The 26,823-nt window shown below is 50.5% G+C and overlaps 1 protein-coding gene across 1 annotated transcript; it reads left to right on the top strand.

Moving 5' to 3' along the window:
- The first annotated feature begins 19,091 nt into the window (after positions 1–19,091).
- On the top strand, positions 19,092–24,972 carry Sfrp5 (secreted frizzled related protein 5). The gene is made up of 3 exons (XM_004669894.2): positions 19,092–19,620; positions 21,952–22,029; positions 24,000–24,972. The coding sequence occupies exons 1-3, from the start codon at positions 19,092–19,094 to the stop codon at positions 24,344–24,346; spliced, it is 954 nt and encodes a 317-aa protein (XP_004669951.2). The 3' UTR covers positions 24,347–24,972.
- Positions 24,973–26,823: the final 1,851 nt, after the last annotated feature.

The raw sequence follows: 26,823 nt of genomic DNA on the forward strand, positions 1-26,823 counted from the left end.
CAGCCTTTAATGAGCACCATATTCCATGTGACAGTTAATTCTGAAAACTCCTTGTTATGAAGGACAGCCTTTGACATATTCACTCTTAGCTGCGTGTGGTCTTTTTAATTAACAGACTATTTTGGAAGGTTTTAGGTTTATAGAAAAATTGCACATATCTGTCTGTATTATTAGCATCTTGCCTTAGACTGTTTAGTTAGCAGTAGATGATCTAGTATTGATCATAGTAACTGACAATCATAGTTTGCATTAAGGCTTTGCACTGTACTTCTGTAAATTTCATGAGTTTTCACAAATGAACAATGAATGGATTACCGAATGGAGCTAATGATTCCTCTAGATCCCACAGAAAGTAAGGGCCCAGATCAGAAATTACAACCAACCTTGGAACTGAAACTGACTCTTTCAGGAGAGCTATAGGATGTGCCCCCCCCCCCCCCACCCTTGGCAGCTCTGTTCTAACTCACCACCCTCCAGCCAGTGTCTGGACTGAAGGACTTCCAGGGCAAGAGCCCTGGAATCTCCCAGGTCCCAGGCACAGCACCTGCTCCCTCTGCTGGCAAAAGTGGGCAAGTGCTTGCACATCCCTGTATGCCAGAGCAGCAGGGAAGGTAGACAGAGAACTAACTCCAGGAGCTCCTGTCACACCCTTGAGTCTCAGGATGGGTTGGGAAGGCAGGACTAGAGAAAGAAGATAGTCCGGCTTAAATCCTGCCCAAGCAAAGGGCCTTCTGCCCCGAGGCTTGTGGGTCTGGCCTCAGTCCTACCCACAAGGCTGACCAAGTAGCAACAAGCCAGGGAAGCGCATCTAAGCTGACTTAGGTGTACCCTGGCTAGAGATGCTCCTGATGGTGGTGAATGGCCTCGGTGGGGAAAGGCTGGGCGTCGGGACCAGACAGCACCTCGCAGAGCATCCTGGCTGGGAGGCCTTGGGCAAAGCCCTTGGCCTCTCTGACCCACTGCAGTCTTACCTATACGAAGAACATAGTTCTGACTCGAGAGGTAGGTGTGGCGGCTAGAGGCAACGTGCCGATTCCCAACACAGAGCACCTGGGCACAGGAAGGCTGCTGCTGTTTGCAGTGGCTGCACAATAGGCCTTTGTCTTTGAGGTGGGCTTGACTTAGTGTCTGGTCTCTACCAAGGAAAGCAAAGAAGTGCTGAGGAGCAAATCCCAGCAGTCAGAGAAAGGTGCCACCCTCCCCTCCACACTGGCTACCTTTTAGCTCCTGCCCTGGGGGATACCAGTTGCCACACGTCCCCTGGCCACCAGCCACAAGTGGGCATGGAGCATATCCCCAGCCCAAACCAAGCCTTGGGACAATGCAGCGTGGGACCACATTGTGATCTGGGCCTCGTGAGGAGCCTTGAATTACAATCACCCTGCTAAGCTGCTGCTGAACTCCCAACCTACTGAAATGCGGGGAGGTCATGAAAATAAGTAAACAATGTAACTTGTATGGCTTAGAATCAATGTCATTGGCCAGCAATTGCTTTGAGGTTCACCACTACATCTCCTCAGGGCTGTGGCCACACGAAATCTCCACTGAAGGGTGCTCAGGCCCTGTGGACCCAGCCAAGAAGGAAAGACTGACAAGACCTGATATTTCCTGAGCACCTTCCACCAAGCATGGAGCGGAACACTGTCCGACCTCCCAGCTAACCAGGGGTAGATTCTATCGCCGTCGCCATTGCAGAGTGGGAAACTGAGGGGACAAAGGCTGAGAGCCCCTCAAGTCTGTGCCTAGAAAGAGTAGCAGAGTCAGGACCTAAATCAAACTATCCCAGCACCTCTCTGGCTCATGTTCATTCCCCTCCATGTCACCCTGTCATCTGGCCTCTAATGCCACCTCCCACCCACCTGTCCCCCTGTAAGGGTGACTAAGATGAGTAGGAGGCTAAAACTCCAATCCAGCCTTTGTCCTTACGCCAAGACAATGCCTCCACCCGCACACAGCTGCAACAGGTGAGTCCGCCCCTCACCGCCTTCTGCTGATGGGGACTTTCTTCAAACTCTAAAGGCCCTTCATGCTGTCTGCTCCAGTCCCTGACCCTGCACTTTTTCAAAAGGACAAACAGAGGCCCAGAGAGCTGCAAGATGCCTATCTGAGAACACAGAGCAGCAGGAACCCAGCTTTCCTGGCTCTCCTCAGTCGGCCTGCATGCTGCCCTGCCCAGCGTGTCTCTGTCCTAATGCCATCAGGAGGCTCCATCCACCTCTCCAGATACCTGAGATTAGAATTTGAGGCCAAATCTCCCAGCAACTTCCACTGGCCCAGCCCAGGAGAGCCAATGGGAGGGGGCTTATCTGCACCTGGGATGTGATGCCTCACCCCAGCCCAGCCTCCTGCTAGGTTGCCTTGATTAATGGGCTGCAGCTATCTTATCTCCCCACTCGGTTAGGGAAGAGAGGTAGTGGCAGTCGGGTGAACAGTCAGCCAGATCCACCTGAGAGCTCCACAGGAGGTCGGAGCAGGGTGACAGGGTCCTAGAGAGACGTGCCCTCCAGCCGTCTCTTGCTCTCCCACCCAAAGTGGCTGAACACTCAGGACAGTGTATGGACTTAACAAGAGCTCTGCCAACCTGAGCCACTCGCCCTGCTGCTGCCACTCATCCTCAGAGGCCTTAGGCCAGGCCTGCCTGGGGTCAAGCAGGTCCACCTGGCTAGTCCTGTGAGTGACCAAGAAGTCACCCGTCCCTCCAGCCACAAGTGCTCCATCTATAGACGCCATCTGGGGCTTCGGAATGGGGCTTGTTGCACTGATTTGCTTTTTGTGTTGCTTTAGTGAGTAGCCTGAGATCTGGGGGGCTCTGTCCAGTTGAGGGTGTAGTAAGCTCCTTTACATTCCAAGCCTCAGTGCCCCCATGTACAAAAGTACAGGCATCTCTGTATTGCCCTCTCCACGGGGGGTTAGGATGGCCTCCCTTCTCAAGAGCACGTCACGTGGGAAGTGGGCTGTTTGGCAGCAGAGGCTGTCTCACGCACAACTCTGCGAACAGTGAGGTGCGGTTCTACTCACAGAGCCCACTCCAAATGCAGGCCCAGCTCTGCGAGATAAAAAGTGCCTGAAGGGAATGATGGCTAAAGGTACAAGGTTCACAAGGCTCCTCTCAAAGGGAGTGGAAGGAGGAGGGACTCCTGGGGAGGAAGGATCTGGGACGGGGGAGCTGCAAGTTGCGCCGTGAGCTCCAAGGATGGCTGCTGGCGTGAGCTTTCCAGTGATGTGGCCACCGCCTTTGGCTCCTGGAAGTAACCCCAGGCCACTCATTGCTTCACTAAGATGTGCTGGCATGGAACGGTTTCTTTGGTCTGTCATCGATGGCCTGTCTGGAGTAAATAGACTTGGTGGTTCCCATCTCTGCAGCAAAGGTTGATACACACCATATTATCATAATACAATTGTTCTTCCAGGGGCTGAGGAGATAGATGCTCAGCGGACAAAACACCTGGTGTGCAAGCATGAGGACCTGAGCTGGGAACCTCGGAACCCACGGAAAGCTATGTGCAGTAGCGTGAGCATCTGTAATCCTGCGGCAAGAGGGGAGATGGCGACAGACATTCATGGGCCGGCCTCCTTGGTCTACACAGCAGGGAGCAAGAAACGCTGCCTCAAACATGCTAGAAGGCTGAGACTAACACCAGAGGTTGTCTTCTAACCTCCATCTGCGTGCCGTGGAGCACACATGCGTGCGCACACACACACACAGAGAGAGAAGGAAAAACTGTTCTCGGGGCTGGATGGATGGCTGAGTGGTTAAGGTGTTTTCCTGCAAAGCCAAAGGACCCAGGTTTGATTCCCCAGGACCCACGTAAAACCAGCTGCTCAAAGTGGCACATGCATCTGGAGTTCATTTGCAGTGGCTGGAGGCCCTGACATGCCCATTCTGTCTGTGTCTCTTTTCTCTGTTTCTCTCTCTCTCTCTCTCTCTCTATCTTTATCTCTCTATCTCTATCTCTCTCTCTGTGTTTGCAAATAAATAAATAATTTTTTAAACACTGTAAAAAAAAGGGGGGGGCCTGAAGGGCAATCCCACCAAGGCCAGAGCTAAGGAAGGATGGCAAATGCTCTGCTTTTGTGATCCCAGCTCAGGTGGGAAGTTACTAAAACCAAAGTATCCCATTGAGACAAGTTATATATGGTTCCTATGCTGAAGGAACAAGGCTTTATACTTTCCCTGGGGACAATGAGAGGCTGTATCTAACTTTGAGCAAGTGACAAGTATGTCACTAAGTCAGGGATGTATAGGACCCAGACTCGAAACCCCATGACTGGGGTTGGTCCCTTCAGAAACACCCAGAGGACACCCCTAGAGGCATGTGAACACGACATGGGGGAAGGAAATATGAAATTGGATGAGGGACAGGGCAGGGAGAGTTATAAGAGCATGGGCCTTGGGGTGAATAAATTGAATAAAAATAGATTAACTGAGAAAAAGGAAGAGAAAGGGCTAGAGAGATGGCTCAGCCAGTAAGGCATTTGCCTGCAAAGCCTAATGACCTGGGTAAGACAAGATGCACAAAGTGGTGCATGCATCTAGAGTTTATTTGCAGTGACTAGAGGCCCTGCTACTCCCATAATCAATCAATCAATCAATCTCTCTCTCTCTCTCTCTCTCTCTCCATATATATATATATATATATATATATATATATATATATGCATAATCTTCGTGCAAATAAGTAAATATTTTAAAAAAGAAAAGTGGGGCTGGACAGACAGCTCTGTGGTTAAGGCGCTTGCCTGCAATGACCCAGGTTTGATTCTCCAGTACCCACATAAAGCCAGATACACAAAGTGGTGGGTGCATGCATCTGGAGTTCTCTCTCTCTCTCTCTCTCTCCAAATAAATAAGTAATAAAAATATTTAAAAGAAAGAAAGAAAAAGAGAGAGAAGGCTGGGCATGATGGCATACACCCTTAATCCCAGCACTCAGGAGGCAGAGTCAGGAGGATCGCCATGAGTTCAAGGCCACCCTGAGACCTACAGGGTGAATTCTAGGTCAGCCTGGGCTAGAGTGAAACCCTACCTCAAGAATAAAAAAGAAGAAAAGAAAAGTGGATGAACGGCTTAAGGAGGAGAATGAGTACAAGGATATTAAAAGGAAAAGATAGAGATGAATGGATGGATGGGGAGAGGGATGAGAGAGAGATGGATGTCAGAATCTTGCTGGCCTCACCTCAACCTACCTTAACAGGGTACACAAGCAGTCCAACCAGATCTTGTTTCCAGAAGGATTTATAGGGGAGCACAGGGGAGCTGGGACAAAACAGAATAAAGGAACAGGGACACAGGTAAATTACTGTATGTTCATACATTAAAGTTCTCAATTTAAAAAACAAAACTGACTCTGGGGTGCCAAGAAGCCAGCTTCCTTCCCCCACTCCAAAGCCATTCCCAACACCTCTCCCTTCCTACCCCCCTTTCCCAGAGGGCAAAGGGCAGCACTGCTGAGGAACGCTTTCTGCTATCAGCCCTGTTTATTCTGGGTCAGCAATTAACAGAGCCTCTTTCCCAGATCAATTAATAGCAGGGTCTCCGAGGGCATGGCCAGGTTACCCACTGATAAGCAATGGGAAACAGATAGAGGCTACTCCCTCATCCATGTGCCACCCCTCCTGTCTCTCAAAGAAGTCCAGGTCCCAGCCATGAGCGCAGAACGGCTGATGGGAGATAGGGTTACGTAGTCCTGCCTGCAGCTGGCAGTAAAGGCTGAGCCCTCCATCAACATCTCTGGGAGCTCTTTTCTATCTTTTCCCACCTACCAGCTAAGTTATTCAGCACTCTGAACATCAGTCCCACAGTCTGTAGAACAGGAATGGAGGGAGACCTCTGCAAAGCTGGGTGTGGTGGCGCCATGCCTGTAATCCTAGCATTCTGGAAGTGGAGGCAGGAGGATCAAAAGTTCAAAGCTAACCTGGGCTACATAGAAAGACCCTGTCTCAAAATGTGTATACTGGGCTGGAGAAATGGCGTAGCGGTTAAGCGCTTGCCTGTGAAGCCTAAGGGCCCCAGTTCGAGGCTCGGTTCTCCAGGACCCACGTAAGCCAGATGCACAAGGGGGCGCACGCGTCTGGAGTTCATTTGCAGTGGCTGGAAGCCCTGGTGCGCCCATTCTCTCTCTCACTCTCTATCTGCCTCTTTCTCTCTCTGTCACTCTCAAATAAATAAATAAAAATCTTTAAAATAATTTTTAAAAATGTGTATACTGAAAAAGAGCGCTATGAGGGCTGGTGAGATGGTGCTGCACTTAAAGCACTTGCCTGCAAAACCTAACAATCTAGGTTGGATTCCCCAGTACCCACATACAGCTAGATGCACAAGGTGGAACATGCTTCTGGAGTTTGTTTGCAATGGCTAGAGGCCTTGGTGTGGCTATTCTTTCTCTTTCGCTCTCTCAAATAAATAAATAATTTTTGAAGTTAAAAAAAAAAAAAGAAAGAAAGAAAGAAAGCCGGGTGTGGTGGCCCACACCTTTAATCCCAGCACTCGGGAGGCAGAGGTGGGAGGATCACCGTGAGTTCGAGGCCAGCCTGAGACTACATAGTGAATTCAAGGTCAGCCTGAGCTAGAGTGAGACCCTACCTCGAAAAAAAGAAAGGAACTCGCTGGGTGTGGTGGCGCACATCTTTAATCCCAGCACTTGGGAGGCAGAGGATTGCCGTGAGTTCAAGGCCACCCTGAGACTACATAGTGAATTCCAAGTCATTCCTAGGGTGAGACCCTACCTTGAAAAACTAAAAAATAAAAAATAAAATAAAATAAAATAAAAAGGAACTCGAAGATTGAATGAGTTACATCACACAGCCCAGTGCTGAGCATCAGAAAATATGGAAGAAGTATGTGTCATAAGGGAAGTTTGGGGCTTCTTTGGTGACCTGGGATGCTTTTGTCCATTGTTTCATCCTCCAAGTCCTTAAACTTTTCCAAGAATTTCTCTTGGGGGACCACTGGTTTGGGGATGCCCTGCTTCCTCACTAGTCTCAAAGGATACCAGTGGTTCCCAGTTGTCCAATGAGGTCTTGGTCACCAGTCACATGTGACTGCTAAATTAATTAAGATGAAATAAAATGTACATGCTTTCATCATTAAGAAGGAACAGAGTGCTAATTAACACATGTTACAACATGGATGAAGCTCATAAAACTAATGCTAGGAGGGGCTGGAGGGATGGGTCAGAGGTGAAGGCGTTTGCCTGCAAAGCCAAAGGACCCAGATTCAATTTCCCAGGACCCACATAAGCCAATGCACCAGGAGGCACATACATCTGGAGTTTGTGTGCAGCAGCTGGAGGCCCTGGCGCACCCATTCTCTCTCTCTTAAAAAAGAAAAGGCCTGGCATGGTAGCACATGCCTTTAATCTCAGCACTCAGAAGGCAGAGGTAGGAGGATCGCCATGAGTTTGAAGCCACCCTGAGACTCCATAGTGAATTCTAGGTCAGCATGAGCTAAAGTGAGACACTACCTCAAAAAAACAAAACAAAAAAAAAAAACCTTTAGGGACTGGAGGGATTGCTTAATGGTTAAGGCACTTGCCTGAAAAGCCAAAGGACTCGGATTCAAATCCCCAGGACCCACATAAGCCAGATGCACAAGAGGGCACATGCATCAGAAGTTCATTTGCAGTGGCTGGAGACCCTGGTGTGCCCATTCTCTCTCTAAAAAAAATTATATAATGTCAGGCGTGGTGGTGCACGCCTTTAATCCCAGCACTTGGGAGGCAGAGGTGGGAGGATCGCCGTGAGTTCGAGGCCACCCTGAGACTACATAGTGAGTTCCAGGTCAGCCTGGACTAGAGTGAGACCCTACCTTGAAAAACCAAAAAATAAAAGTAAAAAATAATAAATTATATAATAATGCTAGAAGACTAGCCACATAGGGTCATGTTCAGTATGTGAAAATGGACATTCATATACAGGGTCCAGAACAGGCAAAGCCATGGAGACGAAGTGTTGTGGTGGTGGTCAGGACCTGCAGGCAGAAGGGCAGGAAGCAACTGCTTGGTGGTACCAATTTTTGTTTGTTTGTTTTACTTCTAATGTCTTTTTTCCTATTTATTTATTCAAGAGACAGACAGAGAAGAGAGAGAAAAACCATTGGCACATCAGGACCTCTTGCTGCTGCAAATGAACACCAGACACATGTGCCATGCCACATTGTGCATCTGGCTTTATGTGGGTTCTGGGGAATCAAACATGGGCCATCAGGTTTTGCAAGCAAACACCTTTAACAGCTGAGCCATCTCCCCAGCCCATAGTTTTGTTTTTCTTAATTGACAATTTTCATACTTGAACAAGGGTTTCTTTTTGTGGTGGCAGAACAAATTTGACCTCCACATAATCAAAGAATTACAGTAATCAAACTTGTCCACAGACATGATCTCACCTGAGGCTCTCGCCAGGGCAGTTCTACATTTTCCTTTAAGAGATGGGGAGCTAGGGCCCAGGAAGAAAGTGCACAGCCCGAAGTTTGCACAGGAAGTGGGAAGCCAGGAGCTTAACCTGGGCCCATGTCCTTCTTGCCTCCCTCGGGAAGCTTCTATCAAATTCCTGGTGGCCACTGGCTGTCCCTCTCATCCAGCCTCTTGGTCTGCTGTCAATCAGATCTTCAGGAAAGGGTATGAAAGTGTGTGGTCTGTCAGTGGAAGGATGCTTTGTTCCTGTTTTCAAGAACTGTGGGGAAGATGGCTTAGCAGTTAAGGCATTTGCCTGCAAAGCCAAAGAACCCTGGTTCAATTCCCCAGGACCCACATAAGCCAGATGCACAAGGAGGTGCATGCATCTAGAGTTCATCTGCAGTGGCTGGAGGCCCTGATGTGCCCATTCTCTTTCTCTCTCCCTCCCTCTCTCTCTCTCTCTCTCTCTCTCTCTCTCTCTCTCCCTCCCTCCCTCCCTCTTTCTCTTTCTCTCAAATAAATAAATAAATAAAATACATTTTAAAAAATAATAAAAAAAAAGAACTGGGGGAAGACAACTTATTGCCAAGTGATTTGGAATCTGAACAAAAATTTGAGGAAGCCAGAGTCCAGGTGATGAGTTAAAGGGAAAGACTGTGCCTATCCCTGACCCCAAGTGCCTTGCTGTGGAGTCAGGTCAACAGGGCACTGACCTCTTTATCTTCAGCAGACCCTGAGATGTCTTTGCAGCCCTCCTTGGTGGTCTGTGGAGGGACCAAGCTCAGCCCTTCCTGACTTTGGCACACTGGACTCATGGGCGGTGGAAAGGACAGATCATCCGAGCTGGAAGAATCAGAGCTTCGTTCTGGTCCCTCCTGTGTGGAGTGACTCCTTACTGCTTGGGTGACCTGGAATAAACCAACCTCATCTGGAAAGGATGGAACAAGACAAAAATCTGTGAGTCCCAAACACCCCAGGGATGAGTTATGTTCACCAGGACTTCAGTAGTTAGTTCACTGTGACGTCTTCATTTAGCAATTCTACTCTAATAGCACACAGCAGGTTCACAGAAGGAAGGGTATGAGAACACAGGCAGGAGCAGAGACTGGTGCCTCGCTACACTCAGGGTGTGTGGGAAAGTGGCATCCATCTAAAGCTTCCCAGTCGTGTGACCTTGTCACCTCTGCCTTCCCATCTGAAGCACAGGAGGAAGGCGATAACACCTCCCCACAGCGTTGCATTAGGCCTATGTGAAATGATGGAGTACTTCATGCTGGGCCTGACACACACCGTCCACCTCACTGCCATCCATCAGAGCACTGGCTGGGGGCGGGGAGATAAGAGCGCTGGGAACCCAACCAGCCACGCCAGGCACAGTCAGGACTTAGCCCAGGAGGGACTTCTGAGTTGTGCAGAGCTTCCAGAAGGCACTTCCAGAAGGGCACTTGGAGACAGGCTGTGACTAGCAAATGAGGTAGCATGAGGGACCAGGCACAGCCCTTTTGAGACAGCCCTGGGCTAGAGATGAAGCTCAGCTCAGTACTAGAAAACTTGCTTAGCAGTCACAAGACCCTGATCTCCAGTGCTGCCCCTCCCCCCCCCAAAAAAAAGAGGGCTGGAGGGATGGCTTAGTGGTTAAGGCATTTACCTGCAAAGCCAAAGGACCCAGGTTCAATTCCCCAGGACCACATAAGCTAAATGCACTAGGTGGTGCATATGTCTGGAGTTCATTTGCAGTGGCTGGAGGCTCTGGCACACCTATTCTCTCTCTCTCTCTCAATCTCTCTCCCCCCAATAAATAAAAAAGTAATAAATATTTTAAGAGAGAGAGAGGGGAAGGGCTGGGTAGATTGCTCAGTGGGTAAAGTGCTTTGTGCACAAGCATGAGAAGCTGAGTTTGAATCCACAGAACCACATAAAAGCTGAATATGGTGGTGTTCACCCATAATCCCAGCGCTGGGGAGGCAGAGACAGGAGCATCCCTAGGGCTCGCTGTAGCTAGTTGTGCTTACTCTGTGAGCTCCAGGTTCAGTGCAAGACTCTGTCTCAAACAAGCAAGGTGGATGGGGCTGGAGAGCTTAAAGGAGCTTGCTTCATGATCATGCAGACCAAGGCTTGATCCCCAGCACCTACATATAGCTGGATGCAAAGTGGCGCATGTGTCTGTAATTACAAAGTGACTGTGGCAATGGGAGACAGAACCAAGAGAATCCTCAAGTTGAAAGGCCAACTAGACCAGCCTTCCCAGTAACAAAATCAATAAGCTGGGCTGGAGAGATGGCTTAGCAGTTAAGCACTTGCCTGAGAAGCCTAAGGACCCCGGTTCGAGACTCGATTCCCCAGGACCCACATTAGCCAGATGCACAAGGGGGCACATGCCTCTGGAGTTCATTTGCAGTGGCTGGAAGCCCTGGCGTGCCCATTCTCTCTCTTTCTCTCTCTGCCTCCTTCTCTCTGTCTGTCGCTCTCAAATAAATAAATAAATAAATTTTTTAAAAATCAATAAGCTAGACCCTGTCTCTAAACAAGGTGAATGGAAAAAAATCAGCATCCCAAGGTTGTCCTCTGACCTCTCCATATACACCATGGCACCTGCGCACCCATACACGCACACACACAAAAATGAGAAAATAAGTAAATTTTCAGAATAAGGTGGGGTGGGGGCTGGGGAGATAGCTCAGGGGATAAAGTGCTGGTCACTGACTGCGAGCAGTCAAGCTGTCTTCAGACCCCACATGAAAAGGCAAAAGCCATGTCATCCAAGCACTGTGATGGCAGAATGGGAAGCAAAGAGAGGAGAATTCCCCAGAAGCTCTCAGCAAGTGCAGCAAAGACAACAGCAGAGTGAGACTGAGAGAACCCTACCTCAAATGCAGTGGATTAGCAAGGCCGCAACCAAAAGTTGTCTTCTGACCCACCGCATACACGGACACTGGGGCACACACCCACCCACACTCACACACAGAAACAACTACACACACAACGTTTTAGAACACAAGATGAACAACTAAGGAAGATACCAACCTCAACCTCTGACCTCCACATACATGCACACATGCATATGAACACATGAACACCACATACATTCACACAAGGAAGAAGAAGGAAGGAAGGAAGGAGGGAGGAAAGGAAAAAGGGGAAATGAAAGGAACACCCTCTGAGACTGGTATTTTTCACCTTGGTCCAAAGCCCATGGCATCCAAGTCACCTTGGAGTATTATGCATTGAACAGGAGTCTGTATTTGGACCAGAAATCAAAATGTGTGCTTTAATCAGCTCCCACAGTAATTACTTTGCAATATAAAGCCTGGGAACCTCACTCCTCTCCTCTGCTAGCTATGGCATGCGCACAAGTCAGTCTGAAAGACATAAGCCCAGGAGGCCAGCAACAATTCAGTCACAACCAGTTAATGGCCAGAAGCGATCGGCCACTGTTAGAATGAAACAAAACCAAAACCAGGAGGCATGTGCTGGGCTGAGGACGGACAACTTGGTACAACACAGACACAGACCTATTCCAGCAGATGACTTGTCAATCAGCGTCAATGCCAACCAATCAGGACAGAGGTATAACTACTCCGAGCAACCAGCATTTCCAAGCAGGGCACGCCCAGCTGCAGAGGGGCCTCGGATATCACCCAGGGCAGAATCCATACCTGGGTGGGCTCCAGGACCCAACGCCAGTTCTCACCTCACTCACCCTCTTTGTCTTATCTCTGGCGTTTCCACACACCACCTCCATCACTTAGTGACAGCAGAACATCTGTCAGCGTTTGGGCAGGAAGGACACTTTTTTAAAAGTATTCTATTTTACTTTTCTATTTGAAAGAGAAAGAGGAAAACAGAAAGAGAGTCAGTATGGGCAAGCCAGGTCCTCCTGGCTTTGCAAACAAACTCCAGACACAAGCACCACTTTGTGCACCTGGCTTTATGTGAGTACTGAGGAAGTGAACCCAGGTCGTCAGGCTTTAGCCACTGAGCCATCTCTCCAGCCCAGGAAGGCCACTTCTGACCATGAAAGCTATTTGAGACATTGCCCACTGAGTGTTGGTGGCAGCTCAGCTAGGACATCTTGAAGACCAAGCCCATGCCCCACCAAGGTGAAGGCCAGCTCTTCACCCGAGGGAGACTTCTAGTTCAACTACTGCTTTACAGGTGGCCCCTGAGACCCGCCAAGCCAAGCCACCCGCGCAGAGTGGCAGGGTTGAGACTGCCAAAGGAGAGCGAGGGAATCCTCAGAGACGAACCTCCATAGAGCCCGCATTCCCCACAAGTGGGCAGATGGGAAATAGAAAGCCCTTTTCAAAGAGCTTTGTGTAGGCACTCACCCTCTGAACTACCAGCTGAAGAGTCGGACCTAAGCACCCCCCTCTGGGGCCTGAGCTCTCTGCAGCTAGCACAGAGAAACCATTCTGGGCCCAGCAAGGGGGCCAGGACCACCTCTGTGGCCCCGAGGGCAATTGTCCAGCCATTCCCAGGCTGAAGCCCCAGCTCCCTCCTGCCAGAGGACAAATGCTCCATTGGCTAGGGGCAGGGAGAGAAGACAGGCCACCACATCCTCTCCCCTTACTGTGGCCATGCCCGGCTCCTCCCCACCCAAGCCCTCTCCTTAATGAGGCTATTGTCTGCTCAGGGTTCCCTCAGCAGCTGGCCCCTACCCAGAACACTCATGACCTGGGATTCCCCTCCACAGTCCTGCCCCTGGGTCCCTCCCAGGGGTTCTTGACTTCCTCCCTTGAACCCAAAGCACAAAGTCCCCCAAGGACCTCTGACCTGCTGTCCCCTGCTAAGCCAGTCACTTCCAGCTCCCAGCTCTGGCTGCCAGCTGACTGCTGTTCAGCATGGGAAGGGACAGCCTGAAAGCTGTCCTTCGGCCCAAAACACAGAAATTGCTATTTTATTTACAGGTGAATGAACTGTTCCTATTGATGTGAGGAGTCATGGAGAATGGTGGATGAGCCTTCAGTACTGCTTTCCACAGCCTCCGGATGCTCAGGATCAAGGATGGCTTTCAGCTACAATACCTTTTAAACCTGGAATCCACATCACCAAGGCTGGGGCTAAGAGAGGAAGGACCCTACACTGTCCATCTCTCACAATGGCATAAAACCCTTTCCACCTAACACCAGAACACTTACACCTGTTAATCTTCCCAACAGACCTCCAAGGAAACACTTCCATTCCTGGTGGCAGGTGGGGAAACTGAGGCACAAGGAATTATGTCTGTCCAAATTCCCATGGCCTCCAAGGAAAAAGATCTTTGATGCTGTGCACAGCATTTTCTCCACTGGCCAAAAGTGGCTCTAAAGCACCTTCTCCATGTCCCAACAGGAAAGCACCCTAAACAGTGATGACCAGCTCCTTGCGTATTTGCTCTCAAGCTCTCTTCTAGACTGGGTGCTCCCTGAGGTCAGACACCTGATCGGTTTGGTTTGAAATCTACTTCAGCCTTAGTGACTTGAGTCTCATTGGAGGGTCTGCTCCTCTTGGACTCTCTTCCCCCGCAAGGCCATTCAACAGGATGGCACAGCCCCAGGTCACATCTCATATGCAGCCAGGAATCCACAAACCACAGAAGAAGTCCTGGGTTTGAGTCCTGGTGCTGTTTCAACTGTGCTTTTAGGCGGTAATTATCTTCTCCTTGTAAGGCCTTGTAAGCTCGTGGCTCTGGTAGAACGCTGATCACACACAGAACATTAAGTTCAGGTTCTAATTAAGTGTTGATTCACAGAACAATTAGTCCCAAAGATTAAAAAGAAGCAAGAAAGGTATTTCATACAGGCAGAAAGAAGTACAATCCAACCAGAAAATACAACTATCATGAAGCTCTGTGCTCCCAGTAACATGGCTTCAAGGCATATAAAATGAAACTGATTCAACAAAAAGAAGAGAGGGCTGGAGAGGTGGCTCATCAGTTAAATACACTTGCTTGCAAAGCCTGATGGCCCGGGCTCAGTTGCCAAGTACCCACATAAAGCCAGATGGACAAAGTGGCATGTGCATCTGCAATTTGTTTGCAGTCACAAGAGGCCCTGGTGAGACCATTCCCTCTCTCTCTCATCTCATTCTACCTTTCCCTCTCTCTCTCAGCTTGCAAAATAAATAAATAAATAAAACAAAAACTTTAAAGAAAATAAAATGCCTACAAGCAGAGTAGATTTTAGATACCTCTCTTAGAAATGGACAGATTATATAGATGAGCAAGTCTTAAACATGTCAGTCTCAGAATCCCTTTACAGTCTTAAATTTTAAATCCTATTATGGGTATGATGGTGCAAAAGGATAAAAAGTTAGGGTCATCCTCCACCACATAGCAACTTTAAGGCTGGCCTGGAACACATGAAACCCTATCTATAAATAAATAAATTAGTTAACTGATTTAGAATTCTAGAGTCATTTTATACCTGTTGTTATGTGCCATATTTGAAATATAAAATTAGAAAAAAACTTAATTTCATTAACACAGATAAATCATTACATGTTTGCATCAGTAAATCTCATGAAAAATAATTTTATTTTCAAAAAAAATGATGCCATAGACTGACATTGTCTTACATTTTTTGCAGATCTCATTAATGTCCGACCAAATAGAGAATAGACAGGTTTTCATCTCTGCTTCTTTCAATCCATTGCCACATGGGTTTTGGCTGACAATTTGGCCTCATACACAAATGTAGCTGGGCATGGAAGGAACATTTTAATAGGCTTTTCAGATAATTGTGGATAATATTCTTTGCTATTACCCCCAAATGATATATGGGTTATATGCTCCTTGCAATGTACAATCTGAAACCTATATCAATAAACTTCTTTTATTCCATTACCATAAAATCCTTTGGTCTATCTTCACTTTAAATACACCTTTGAATTATGTATAGTCTTGACCTTGTAGACTCCCCTGAAAAAGACTTAGGAATCCCCTGAGAAACCCTGACCATATTTTGAGAAAAATCACTAAAATAAACTATTAAAAAGTAGAAAAATGTAGGATTTGATAACATAATGAACAAGTTTAATCAAAGAGGTATCTTAAATCTAAGAGGTGTTTTCATAGGTATCTACACAGAACTTTGCTCTTTGAAGCAAGTGGTCCCCTCCACCAGCTGTGGAAACATGTACCTGGATAGACTGCAGACACCCCAGCATGGACAAATGCCAAGTGTTCCAGGTGTTCCACTCAACCGCCTCGGCCCTGACTCAGCCTCATCAAGAAGTGGCACCACATCAGACAGCAGCCTTGTCTACCCAGCCACGAGGCCCAAGAAAGAGCTGGCCATGGACAGAGATGCCCTTGGACACAGCCCAGGGCATAGCACACACTGGTTCTGTCCAGTGAAGGACTTCCCTTCTCATTCTCAGGGAGCCCCAGGACCCCCATGTCCGAGTTGGCAGGTAAAGACCATCTTCCTCTTCCAGAGGCTTCCAGGCTGGCCCCACTGCCCTGTGGAACTCGGGAGCGGCCAGATGCAGACTTGCTCAGCCCTCGGGCCACGTGCTGGCCTTACATAACACAACCAGCATCAGGAACAATGCCCAGCTCTGTCCAGGTCAGCCATCTCGACGCTAAGAATGGCCCAGCCAACCAGCTGCCCAAGGAGCCAGTACCTTGCAAAACTACCTGGGGGGGGGGGGGCAAGGCCCCTATCAGTGCCCAGGGCCACACCTCCCCTGAAACCAGAAGTTGGCCAAACCCAGAGAAGGGAGCGAGGAGGGAACTACAGGGAGCAGCATTCTGCTCACAACCCAAACCAGAGCCAGGGCCAAGGTGTCTCAAGGGAACACCAGAACACTGCTACCCGCATTTATCCAAGAGGATTTGACAGCCCCAGGCGCCCTTTCCATGCGAATACTATACAGGTCCTTTCCTTTCATCTTCTACATTCGTCACAATAACTTTAGAGAAAGTCCCACTTTCATTACAAGTCCCACAGGTAGTCAGGGTGGGGATTTCTGTCTGTAGACATGGCTCCTGCATGTTACTATCTATCCTCCGCTGCCTGACCCTGCAGAGGTCAACCCTTTATCTTTGGAGTGGTCATCTGCAGAGTTCCTCAATGCCAGAGATGGAGAGGAAAGGGAAAGGAATGCCCTAGCTTGTTCTATCTGGACCCAACTGGACATCCTTGGCATGAAAGGCATCCTTCCCCACAGGGGATATCTGTTTGATCCTCTCCTGCTTGGTGTTTTGTTCGCACAACTACATTAGCTGATGCAAGACCACGTCTTCTGTACTCCTGTCTGTATCCACACCCGACCCACGCCCTGCTCATAGTAAGTGCTCCATATGTGTTGGGTGAATATTAAGGAGTGGTCTCTGCCTCCCTCTCTCTCTCTCTCTCTCTCTCTCTCTCTCTCTCTTTCTCTCTCTCTCTCTCTCCTACCCTACAAGGGCAGATCCATGGAAAGTCGGGAACCCTAAGGGTATTTAGGGGCAGGGAATAAGAGGAGCACTCCTTACTCCCAGTGGAGCCAGCCCCAGCTCCCCAAGCCCTCCTAGGAGACTCCATTCACCCCAGGAGACCCTCCCTAGCAAAGGCTTAGAGGTCAGAGGTCAAGAAAAGCTTAAAAGAAAGTCTTACCACCAAGCCTCTCACAGGGAGGCCAAAGATGCAGGACCCAGACAGGAGACAAAGACATTGTGATGGTTAATCTCAAGGCAAGATTTCAAATCACCATGGAAACAAATCTCTGGGAATACCTGTGAAGGATTGTCTACAGTAGGTTAATTTATATGGGAAGACTCGCCCTGCATGTGAGTGGCATCATTCCGCAGGCTAGGATCTTAAAATGCATACAAAGGAGAGTGCTGGCTGAGCAGTAACATTCATTGCTCGGCCTCGTGACTGTGCACTGACTGTGACGGCCGCTTCCTGCTGCTGCTGCCATTCCTGCCCCACCTTTCCCTCCATGCTGGACTAGATGCCTTCATACTTTAAGATGAAACAAACCCTTCCCCCTTTAGTTGCCTTTGTTGGATATTTTTTTGCAAAGTGACAAAAAAGAATACAGTATAATATAAAAAATAATAGACACGAAGGACGGGACTCCAGTCAACTCTCTGATGTCTGCCCAAAAGGCGTGACTTCTTCCTCCTCCTCCACAGTGTTTCCCACCCCAGACCAAAACCTTAATAGCACCCATTGGAATCCAGTGACTGGATTGAAACCCAGGCTTCCTCACACCAAACTGTGATCAAAGATGGATTACTTGACCTCTTTGAGCCCTCTACAGCCAGCAGGTGGAAAGACTCGGCATCTAGACTTCTTGGTTGTTTGTGGGCTTTTGACTCTGGAACTAGACTACCCGAATTGATTCAATTGCCAGCTCTAATCTTTGCTTAACCTCTGTCAGACTCGCTATCCTTATCTGTGAAGTAGGGACCAATAATAAGCATTGCTGTGAGAATTAAAGGGGACAGTCTATCCAATGTGTTTAGAACAGTCTTGGTGCCTGATATGCTCCCACAGTGTACTGGCCGGGATTAGAAATAGACAGTGAAAAGCCAGGTGTAGTGGCGCACGCCTTTAATCCAAGCACTCAGGAGGCAGAGGTAGGAGGATCACGGTGAGTTCAAGGCCACCCTGAGACTACAGAGTGAATTCCAGGACAGCCTGGACTACAGTGAGACCCTACCCCCCCCCAAAAAAAAAGAACAAACGAACGTAAGAAAGAAATTAAAGGGTTTGGTGGTTAGAGACACATGCTTGCAAAGTCTACTGGCCAGGGTTCAATTTCCAAGCTACCCACCATGTAAGCCAGATGCAAAAAAAGTGGACCAAGAGCCCAGTGTTCATTTGCAGTGACAAAATGCCCTGACCACCCCCGCCCCCCCTACACACACACACACAGGGGCAAATAAAAAGGTCAGGCCTAGTTAGTACTTGGATGGGAGAAGCGGACATTGATAAGGCTGTAGAGCTTGGCGCGCCTTCCCTAGCACTTGGTAGGAACTCACTTAACAGAAGCTGTAAGTCCCCTCATCCTGCCCTCTTGGCTGCGAGGTGGGTCTTGGCCATCTCCTCTCCCCAGCCTCCAGCACTGGCCTGGCACCAGACAGAAGCTTTCTGTGGATGCTTGGACTGGCTGCAGAGTCAAGTGCTGCCCGCCAGCACCAGAGGCGTGGGCGACCCGAAGCCTCAGGCCAGGGAAAAGAACAACCGAGGTGTCAGAGAAGAGAAACCAGAGAGCAGGGCGCGGGAAGGGGGGGGGGAGAAGTGCGGGGCTGAGGCATAGATAAGCAGGTGAAGTGAGTGAGAAAAGGAACAGGAGAGGCTGTGGGAGAGAGAGATAAGGAGCAAAGACGGGGGAAAGGGCAGGGATGAGGCAAATGCCAAGGGAAACGAGGGAATCCGGGAGAGAGGCGCAAGGCGAGGCCAGGGCTGCGGTGGAAGAGGGGGTGCCCGGAGGTCCGCACAGGGCGGGAAGGGCTGAGGGCTCCACCCTGCCGGGGCCGCCTCGGGGGTGGGGGTGGGGACCCGAGGCCGCAGATTGGCTGGGGCGTGGTGAGGCCCGGGACTGGAGCCCCCACCACCACTACCACCACCACCCAGCCCCACCCCGCCCCCGAGGTGGGAGGCGCCGGGATCACTTGGGCCGAGCGAAGCCTGCCGCCGCACTTGCACGACCCCAGCGGCTGCTACCGGGATCCTCGCGGCCGGGGCGCACGCGGGGGGCACCCGGGCGACCGACCTGGCAGGCATGCGGGCGGCGGCGGCGGCGGGGGGCGCGCGCACGGCCGCGCTGGCGCTGCTGCTCTGGGCGCTGCGCGGGGCCCCGGCGCGCGGCCAGGAGTACGATTACTACGGCTGGCAGACGGAGCCGCTGCACGGCCGCTTCTACTCCAAGCCGCCGCAGTGCCTCGACATCCCCGCCGACCTGCCGCTCTGCCACACGGTGGGCTACAAGCGAATGCGGCTGCCCAACCTGCTGGAGCACGAGAGCCTGGCCGAGGTGAAGCAGCAGGCGAGCAGCTGGCTGCCGCTGCTGGCCAAGCGCTGCCACTCGGACACGCAGGTCTTCCTTTGCTCGCTCTTCGCGCCCGTCTGCCTGGACCGGCCCATCTACCCGTGCCGCTCGCTCTGCGAGGCCGTGCGCGCCGGCTGCGCGCCGCTCATGGAGGCCTACGGCTTCCCGTGGCCCGAGATGCTGCACTGCCACAAGTTCCCCCTGGACAACGACCTGTGCATCGCTGTGCAGTTCGGGCACCTGCCTGCCACCGCGCCTCCAGGTAGCGCTGCCACAGCCCTGGGAACTCCCGATGGCCTCACGCGCCCGCCGGCTGGGCCCGGATGGATGTCTCTCCCCGCAAAATCCCTTAGCTCTGGGCATCTCAAGAGGTGCCAAACTCGTACGCGCCCGCGCTTGGTGGTCCGTTCCCCCGGGGAATTCTCTCCTGCCGCCGTCCCGCCGTTATGGACTTGCGGCTCGGTATAGTCCCACAGGTTCCTTCCCAAGCCGCGGAATCCCGGGGTGCCTTGGGGCCTCCACATAAATGCTTATTTTTTTAAGACCCTCAGCCCAACAGTCCCCAGGGTGGCTAAGCAAAGCCTTTCACTTGAGCCGGGGCACCCAGGCAAGCATCACCCTCCCTCGTGTTGGAACCTCGGGAGGGGCGTGGTTAGGGAAGAACTTGGAGCTAAGAGGTCTCCTGGGCTATGCTCCTCTCTCCTTTGTGCCTGAAACCCTCGCTGTTCTACTTTCTTCCCCAGTTTCTGGACTGGGTAACTCTGGGTGCAAGACACTCTACCCCGAGGGAGGAAACTTGGGCTTTAGTTGAGCAACTTAACTTCTCCGGTTTCCCCAACAGGAAAAATCCCAGCCTCAGGAAACCTATGAGATCCTAAGTCCTGCACCCCGCCCCCGGTGCCATTACCCCTAATTTCTGCTCAGTCTTAGCTTCCCTTTCACAGTGCTTGTCCTGGAAGCTCTCTCAGAATGGGGTTTATGCCACCTCCCCTTTCCTTCAGAATGCCCTAAATCTTTCCAGGCAGGCCTGAGTCCTGGGGCACCCCAGCTATGGGTGGCACTCAGCAGGCAAACCTTATCTGGGCAGTTAATACAGGAGATAAAGAAGCCCCCGTGACTAGACCACCTAAAGGGGCAGCACCCCACCCTGTCTTTTTCCTGGCCTCCTCTCTGCTCCAAAAACAACCGGACTTCTCCTGAACAGGCCCACACCCCATCTCCTGGCTAACCTTACCTCCCATCTGCGCAGTCCTAGGGACCCTGGCCCTGCCCCTCTCCCTCTCCCTCTCCATTGGGTCCTGGGAGGGGGTGAGAGGGGAAGTCACTACCCTAGAAAGTGCAAGTGACAGGGAAGCAGGGAGGGGGCCAGCTGAGCAGGAAAGTAAGGGTCCCCAGCAGGAGTCCCTGCAGGCTCCTCCAGGTTGTTTCTTTGTTGGTGGGCCCAAACACGAACAGCCTGGTAAGCTCAAAATTCACTTGGTCCTGCCCTGACACCCATGGGTCCCCTTTTTCAGTGAGTGATTACCACATGGAGACAGGGACTCAAGAGAAGTCAGCCAGATGTTAGGCAGTGGGCGGTTGCCTGAGGAACCTGTAAAAAGGGTTTGTGTGGCTGATAGAAAAAACTTAAATATTTCACATGAAAACGAACAGTTTGAGCTTCTGTTGAGAAACTGGAAGTTCTGGATGTCCCTTGTGGGGTGAAGCACTAAGGCTCACTGGAGGCCACAAATCCAGAGTTCTAAGCTGGGCACTCTGGTAACCACCCTGAGCCTCAGTTTCCTTTGCTCTCAAATAGAAATAAAAATAGGGCTGGAGAGATGGCTTAGTGGTTAAGCACTTGCCTGTGAAGTCTAAGGACCCCAGTTTGAGGCTCCATTCCCCAGAACCCACGTTAGCCAGATGCACAAGGGGGTGCACGCATCTGGAGTTCATTTGCAGTGGCCGGAGGCCCTGGCGTGTCCATTCTCTCTCTATCTGCCTCTTTCTCTGTCTGTCACTCCCAAACAAATAATTAAAACTTAAAGATTTTGGGGGGCTGGAGAGATGGCTTAGTGGTTAAGCGCATGCCTGTGAAGCCTAAGGACCCCGGTTCGAGGCTCGGTTCCCCAGGTCCCACGTTAGCCAGATGCACATGTCTGGAGTTCGTTTGCAGAGGCTGGAAGCCCTGGCGCGCCCATCCTCTCTCTCTCCCTCTATCTGTCTTTCTCTCTGTGTCTGTCGCTCTCAAATAAATAAATAAATAAATAATTTTTAAAAAACTTAAAGATTTTTTAAAAAGAAATAAAAATGTGTTTGCTAAACTGAGGATTAGAGGATTAGATGAGACAAGATGTAGATGACAATGCATGTTGTGGCTGCTGCTCCCAGGACCAGGGGGCAACAACTGTGCCCACCTCAGCAGCATTGTCCCGGCACAGAGTCACCTGTTGTGATAGTCGCAATCTCTCAGTGAGCACATGATAAGGGCTTTTTTTCTGTTTCTTGAGGGGGCCAGGAAGGGGGAGGAGTTATTGAAGAAGTCTGTACCAGAAGTGGCCCTTTGGACTCCACTCATTAACTGACCCCAACCCACCCTGCCTTCTCCCTTTAGTCACCAAGATCTGCGCCCAGTGTGAGATGGAGGACAGCGCTGACGGCCTCATGGAGCAGATGTGCTCCAGCGACTTCGGTGAGCTTGGGGCCCACACCCTATCCCCAGCAGCCCCGCAGACATACACACATAAACGCATGTGCCTACACCCATCACAGCAAACCCCAAAAGTTTTGACATTTTAACACCAAGCCTTCACCCATCATCCCAGGGGCTTCAGAAATCTCTCACAGTTGTGGGCCATAGGCTGGGAGCCGGGGGGAGGGGGGGGGAGCGGGGGGAGGACGGGGACCCTCCTGGCAGGTGCCTGCCGCCTTCCTTTGTCACTGCTCAGGAAGGGTCTTCCGTGGCTGGGCCGTCTCGCAGTGGGATGCAAGCTTAGCGCAGAGATACGTAGGAGCCTTGAAGGACACAGAGGCTCCAGGATGGACGTGGAGCCCCTTGTCCCTCAGCATCTGCTGAAGTGCCCAGTGTTTCTCTGGCCATCGGGTCTGTAACTAGCTGTCCCCACAGTTTTATCCTTTCCTATCCTGGGACTAACAAGCCAAAGTCCAATTAGAAACGAGCTCACTCACCAACACAGAGTTGTGTGTGTGATCTTTGCCAAGTTGACTCCATTTTGTGTCTAGCTTCCTTGTCTATAAAAACAGGAAAAAGGACCCAGCACTTGGGAAGCAGAGGTAGGAGGATTGCCATGAGTTCAAGGCCACCCTGAGACTACATAGTACATTCCAGGCCAGCCTGGGCAAGAGTGAAACCCTACCTCAAAAAAAAAAAAAACAGGGCTGGAGAGATGGCTTAGCGGTTAAGCATTTACCTGTCAAGCCTAAGGATCCTGGTTCGAGGCTCGATTCCCCAGGACCCACGTTAGCCAGATGCACAAGGGGGTGCACGCATTTGGAGTTTGTTTGCAGTGGCTGGAGGCCCTGGCACACCCATTCTCTCTCTCTCTCTCTCTCTGCCTCTTCCTCCCTCTGTCACTCTCAAATAGATAAATAAATAAAAAAGGAATCCCTTTAAAAAAAAACAAGAAAAGTTAATAATTAAATTCTTACTTCAGAGGAGTCTTTATGTTGGTAACAACTTTAGAAAGGAACACTGCTATATTGCAAAAAGAGAGTGATAGGAAGAGGATGAAGAGGAGGTTGTTTAGGATAATTTCCTTCCCTGAATAGGCAAAGTTATTCTTTTTGTTTGTTTGCTTGTTTTTGTTTGTTTTTTGAGGTAGAGTCTCACTCTGTCCAGGCTGACCTGGAATTCACTATGTAATCTCAGGGTGGCCTCGAACTCACAGTGATCCTCCTACCTCTGCCTCCCAAATGCTGGGATTAAAGGCATGCGCCTCCACACAAAGTTATTCTTGACTTTTTGTTTTGCTTTTTTGTTTTTGTTTTTCAAGGTAGGGTCTCACTGTAGTCCAGGCTGACCTGGAATTCACTGTGTAGTCTCAGGGTGATCTTGAACTCTCGGCGATCCTCCAACCTCTGCCTCCCGAGTGCTGGGATTAAAGGTGTGTGCCGCCAAGCCCGGTTTATTCTTGACTTCGTGCAGAGGTGAAGGCCATCTGTTGAACACTAATCAGTACACCACCCCTCTCCCGTTCACACTACACACACAGACTGGATAGCCACGAAAGGCTGAAAATCCCATCAGAATCCTCCCCAAAGATGGCAAAGTCTGGCATCCCTCCACCACAAGAACACTCTCCATAGTCGTCAGTCCCCCGCCCTCATTGGGGAGCCCAGCACGCAGGCCATATCCATCTAGAGCTCCCCACCCTGCATTTGAGGTCATTAAAAGGCTCGTCAGGCTCAAGAGCTTCAGGTCCACCATTCAGGCAAGACACACCCTCCCAACACTCCAGGGCCCCCCCACCTGTACCGTGAAGCTGAAAGTCTGAAGGCCCATTCCATAAGAGCTCCATGACAGTACGGTATCCCCACGAGTCCTGCCCCTCCAAGCCCCACACTGCCTTAGCTTCCCAAGAATATCCAGGTACCAGCCTAGGACTCCCCCACCCTGAGCAGACCTAACCCTTCTTCACACAGTAGTCAAGATGCGCATCAGAGAGATCAAAATAGAGAATGGGGACCGGAAGTTGATTGGAGCCCAGAAGAAGAAGAAACTGCTCAAGCCCGGCCCCCTAACGCGTAAGGACACGAAGAGGCTGGTCCTGCACATGAAGAACGGCGCAGGCTGCCCCTGCCCACAGCTGGACAGCCTGGCAGGCAGCTTCCTGGTCATGGGCCGCAAAGTGGATGGGCAGCTTCTGCTCATGGCTGTCTACCGCTGGGACAAGAAGAATAAGGAGATGAAGTTTGCGATCAAGTTCATGTTCTCCTACCCTTGCTCCCTGTACCACCCCCTCTTCTACGGGGCTGCTGACTCCCACTGACGGGCGCTCCTCCCTGTCCCACCAGCTGTGCCTTGCCCTCCGACACTGCCCTGACCTCACCCCAGATCCCAGGCTGGCTCAGCCCCTGGCAGAGAATAGCTTTGTGCAGTTGCTACTGGCCCAGGCCCCAAGGGATGGGCTTGGGGCCTGGGGTTGCCTTACTTGACCCAGGAGTCCTGGAATTGAAAGGTCTTGGGCTCCTTCTCTCAGAAGGGCTTTTTCTTCTGAGGGAAGCCACTTTCTGTCAGAAAGCGGGCAGAAGCGGATAGAGCTTGAGGGAAGTGCAGGGCATCAGTTCCAGAGCAATGGGCTTTGCCTTTGAGCGCTGTTTCAGTGCTTGGGAACAGTTTGCCTCAACCACTGCCCCTTTCTGTCATCATAAGCCCTCTAAAGAGCAGGAGTTAGGGTCTCCCTGCCTTCCAGCTGTACCCACTTCCCGCCCTCCAGTCTTCTACACCAGGCCTGAAGCCCTGCTGGACTGAAGCAGGCCCAGTTCCTCCCCCGGCCCCCACAGACACCCTCCCACAGGCTCTCTTCTTGGTTCATTCCTCAGCCACCCTCTCTGTTGTCCTAATGATAAGTTATTGCTACTGCTGTAAGGCCATTGGTTTCAGACAATGGGCTTGGGTCTTATTTTTTTTTTAAGTTTTTAATTAAATAAAAGAAAACAATAGTTGGTTTAGACCAGATGATTTCTTCATTGGCTAGTTCCAAAGGAGCTGTGGGCTAGAGGTGTTCAAATGACTTTTAGTAAGAGGCCCATATCCTAACCCATGTGCTGGCTATATATACCTCCTTGGAAGGCCTAAAAAAGTCGGTGCCTTGTTTCTGTACCCTCCCCAAGTAGACACAGCAAAGGTCACCCTCACATCAACAACTCAGTGAGGAACAGAGATGACCACCCTTGTGTTACTTAGGACAAAAGTGCCGAGCTCCCCAGCCTCCTCCCAGAGTCAGACTCCCAGTCACGCAGCATCCTGCCCTTGCACAGTACCTGCTCAGAGGGTCCAAGAAGGCCAGGCGACAGGAAGTCTCAATCCTCCCCAGGGTTGTCAGGTACTCTTGGACCTGTACGTAACAGATGCCTTAGTGCCAGGAGTGGTGGCGCACGCCTTTAATCCCAGCACTCAGGAGGCAGAGGTAAGAGGATCACTGTGAGTTCAAAGCCAGCCTGAGAAGACATAATGAAATCCAGGTCAGCCTGGGCTAGAGTGAGGCCTTACTTCAACAACAACAAAAAAAGATGCCTTAGACTGGCACGATTCTAAGCATGCTCCTCGAGACAGCAGGAACGCCTGGGTGGTAGTTAGGAATACAGACTCTCAGAGGGCTGGGGAAGCAGCTCAGTGGTATTTTCCTAGGGGTGAAGACCCTCAGCCCCCACCCAGACTTGCAGCAGAATCCGTTTTAACTTATTATTATTAATAATTATACTGGGGTTCAAACCAAACACAAAAATCTTCATTTTAACTTTTTTAAATTTATTTATTTACTTGAGAGAGAGAGAGAAGAGGCAGATAGAGAATGAGTGTTCTGGGGCCTCCAGCCACTTCAAACTCCAGATGCATGCACCACCTTGTGCACCTGGCTTATATGGGTACTGGGGAATCGAATCTGGGTCCTTAGGTTTTGCAGGCAAGTGTTTTAACCATCTCTCCAGCCCAATAATCTTCATTTTAATGCGTATAACTTAGACCTTCTACAGAGCTTTTCACAAAACACTGGGCCTCACCCTAATGTAATAAAAGCAGAATTTCTGAAGGATTCTAGAAATCATGCCATCTGGTGATGTGCAGGGGCTGGAAATCACTGCCAGGACAAGGCAGCCCTGTTTTAATTTTTGTTTTATCGAGGTAGGGTCTCACTTTAGCCCAGACTGGTCTGGAACTCACTCCAGTTTCAGGCTGGCCTCAAACTCAGCAATCCTCCTAGCTCTACCTCTCAAGCGCTGGGGTTAAAGGCATGTGCCCCCACACCAGGCTGATAGCCAACATTGTGAAAGAGTTCTCTGTGGGGGGCCCATCAACAGATGTGAATGGATATAGCAGATGTCCCCAGAGCAGGGGGCAGGCACCCTCACGACCTTTTCTGGCCACCGAGGTGGAGCTGCTATGCCAAGCCCAGTCAAGGCCTGCTGCTCCTTGGAAACAGAGGGGCCACCCTAATGAGGAAAACCTTGCCTTCCACATTGCATGGGGAGAAATGTCACCTGGTAGAAAAAGGGAAAGTGGTATGACCAAAATGGCCTGTGGCAGAGACTGAAATGGGCCAGTTGAGCTGCCCTCTCCTGGGGCCTAACAGGTGGCCTAACAACCTGCCCATAAATCACCCTAGCCGTCCTCCTTACAGGCCAGGGGCAGCAGAAACCTGTTTGTTTCTTCTCATCCCGAAGAAACCATTGCCACCCACCCTGCCCAAACCCTGCCTAGCTTGCCGGGATCCCTGAATCTGCCCCTTGTCTCCCAGCCTCCCACTTC

The sequence above is a fragment of the Jaculus jaculus genome, chromosome 1 (assembly GCF_020740685.1).
Source record: "Jaculus jaculus isolate mJacJac1 chromosome 1, mJacJac1.mat.Y.cur, whole genome shotgun sequence".
NCBI lineage: Eukaryota > Metazoa > Chordata > Mammalia > Rodentia > Dipodidae > Jaculus > Jaculus jaculus.

What these genes read in the sequence shown, in the direction of transcription:
- Sfrp5 (XM_004669894.2), top strand. Translation starts at nt 19,092, where the DNA reads ATGCGGGCGGCGGCGGCGGCGGGGGGCGCGCGCACGGCCGCGCTGGCG. An exon ending in GCCTGCCACCGCGCCTCCAG is followed by an intron (nt 19,621 to 21,951) that starts GTAGCGCTGCCA and finishes TTCTCCCTTTAG; the next exon opens with TCACCAAGATCTGCGCCCAG. An exon ending in GATGTGCTCCAGCGACTTCG is followed by an intron (nt 22,030 to 23,999) that starts GTGAGCTTGGGG and finishes TTCTTCACACAG; the next exon opens with TAGTCAAGATGCGCATCAGA.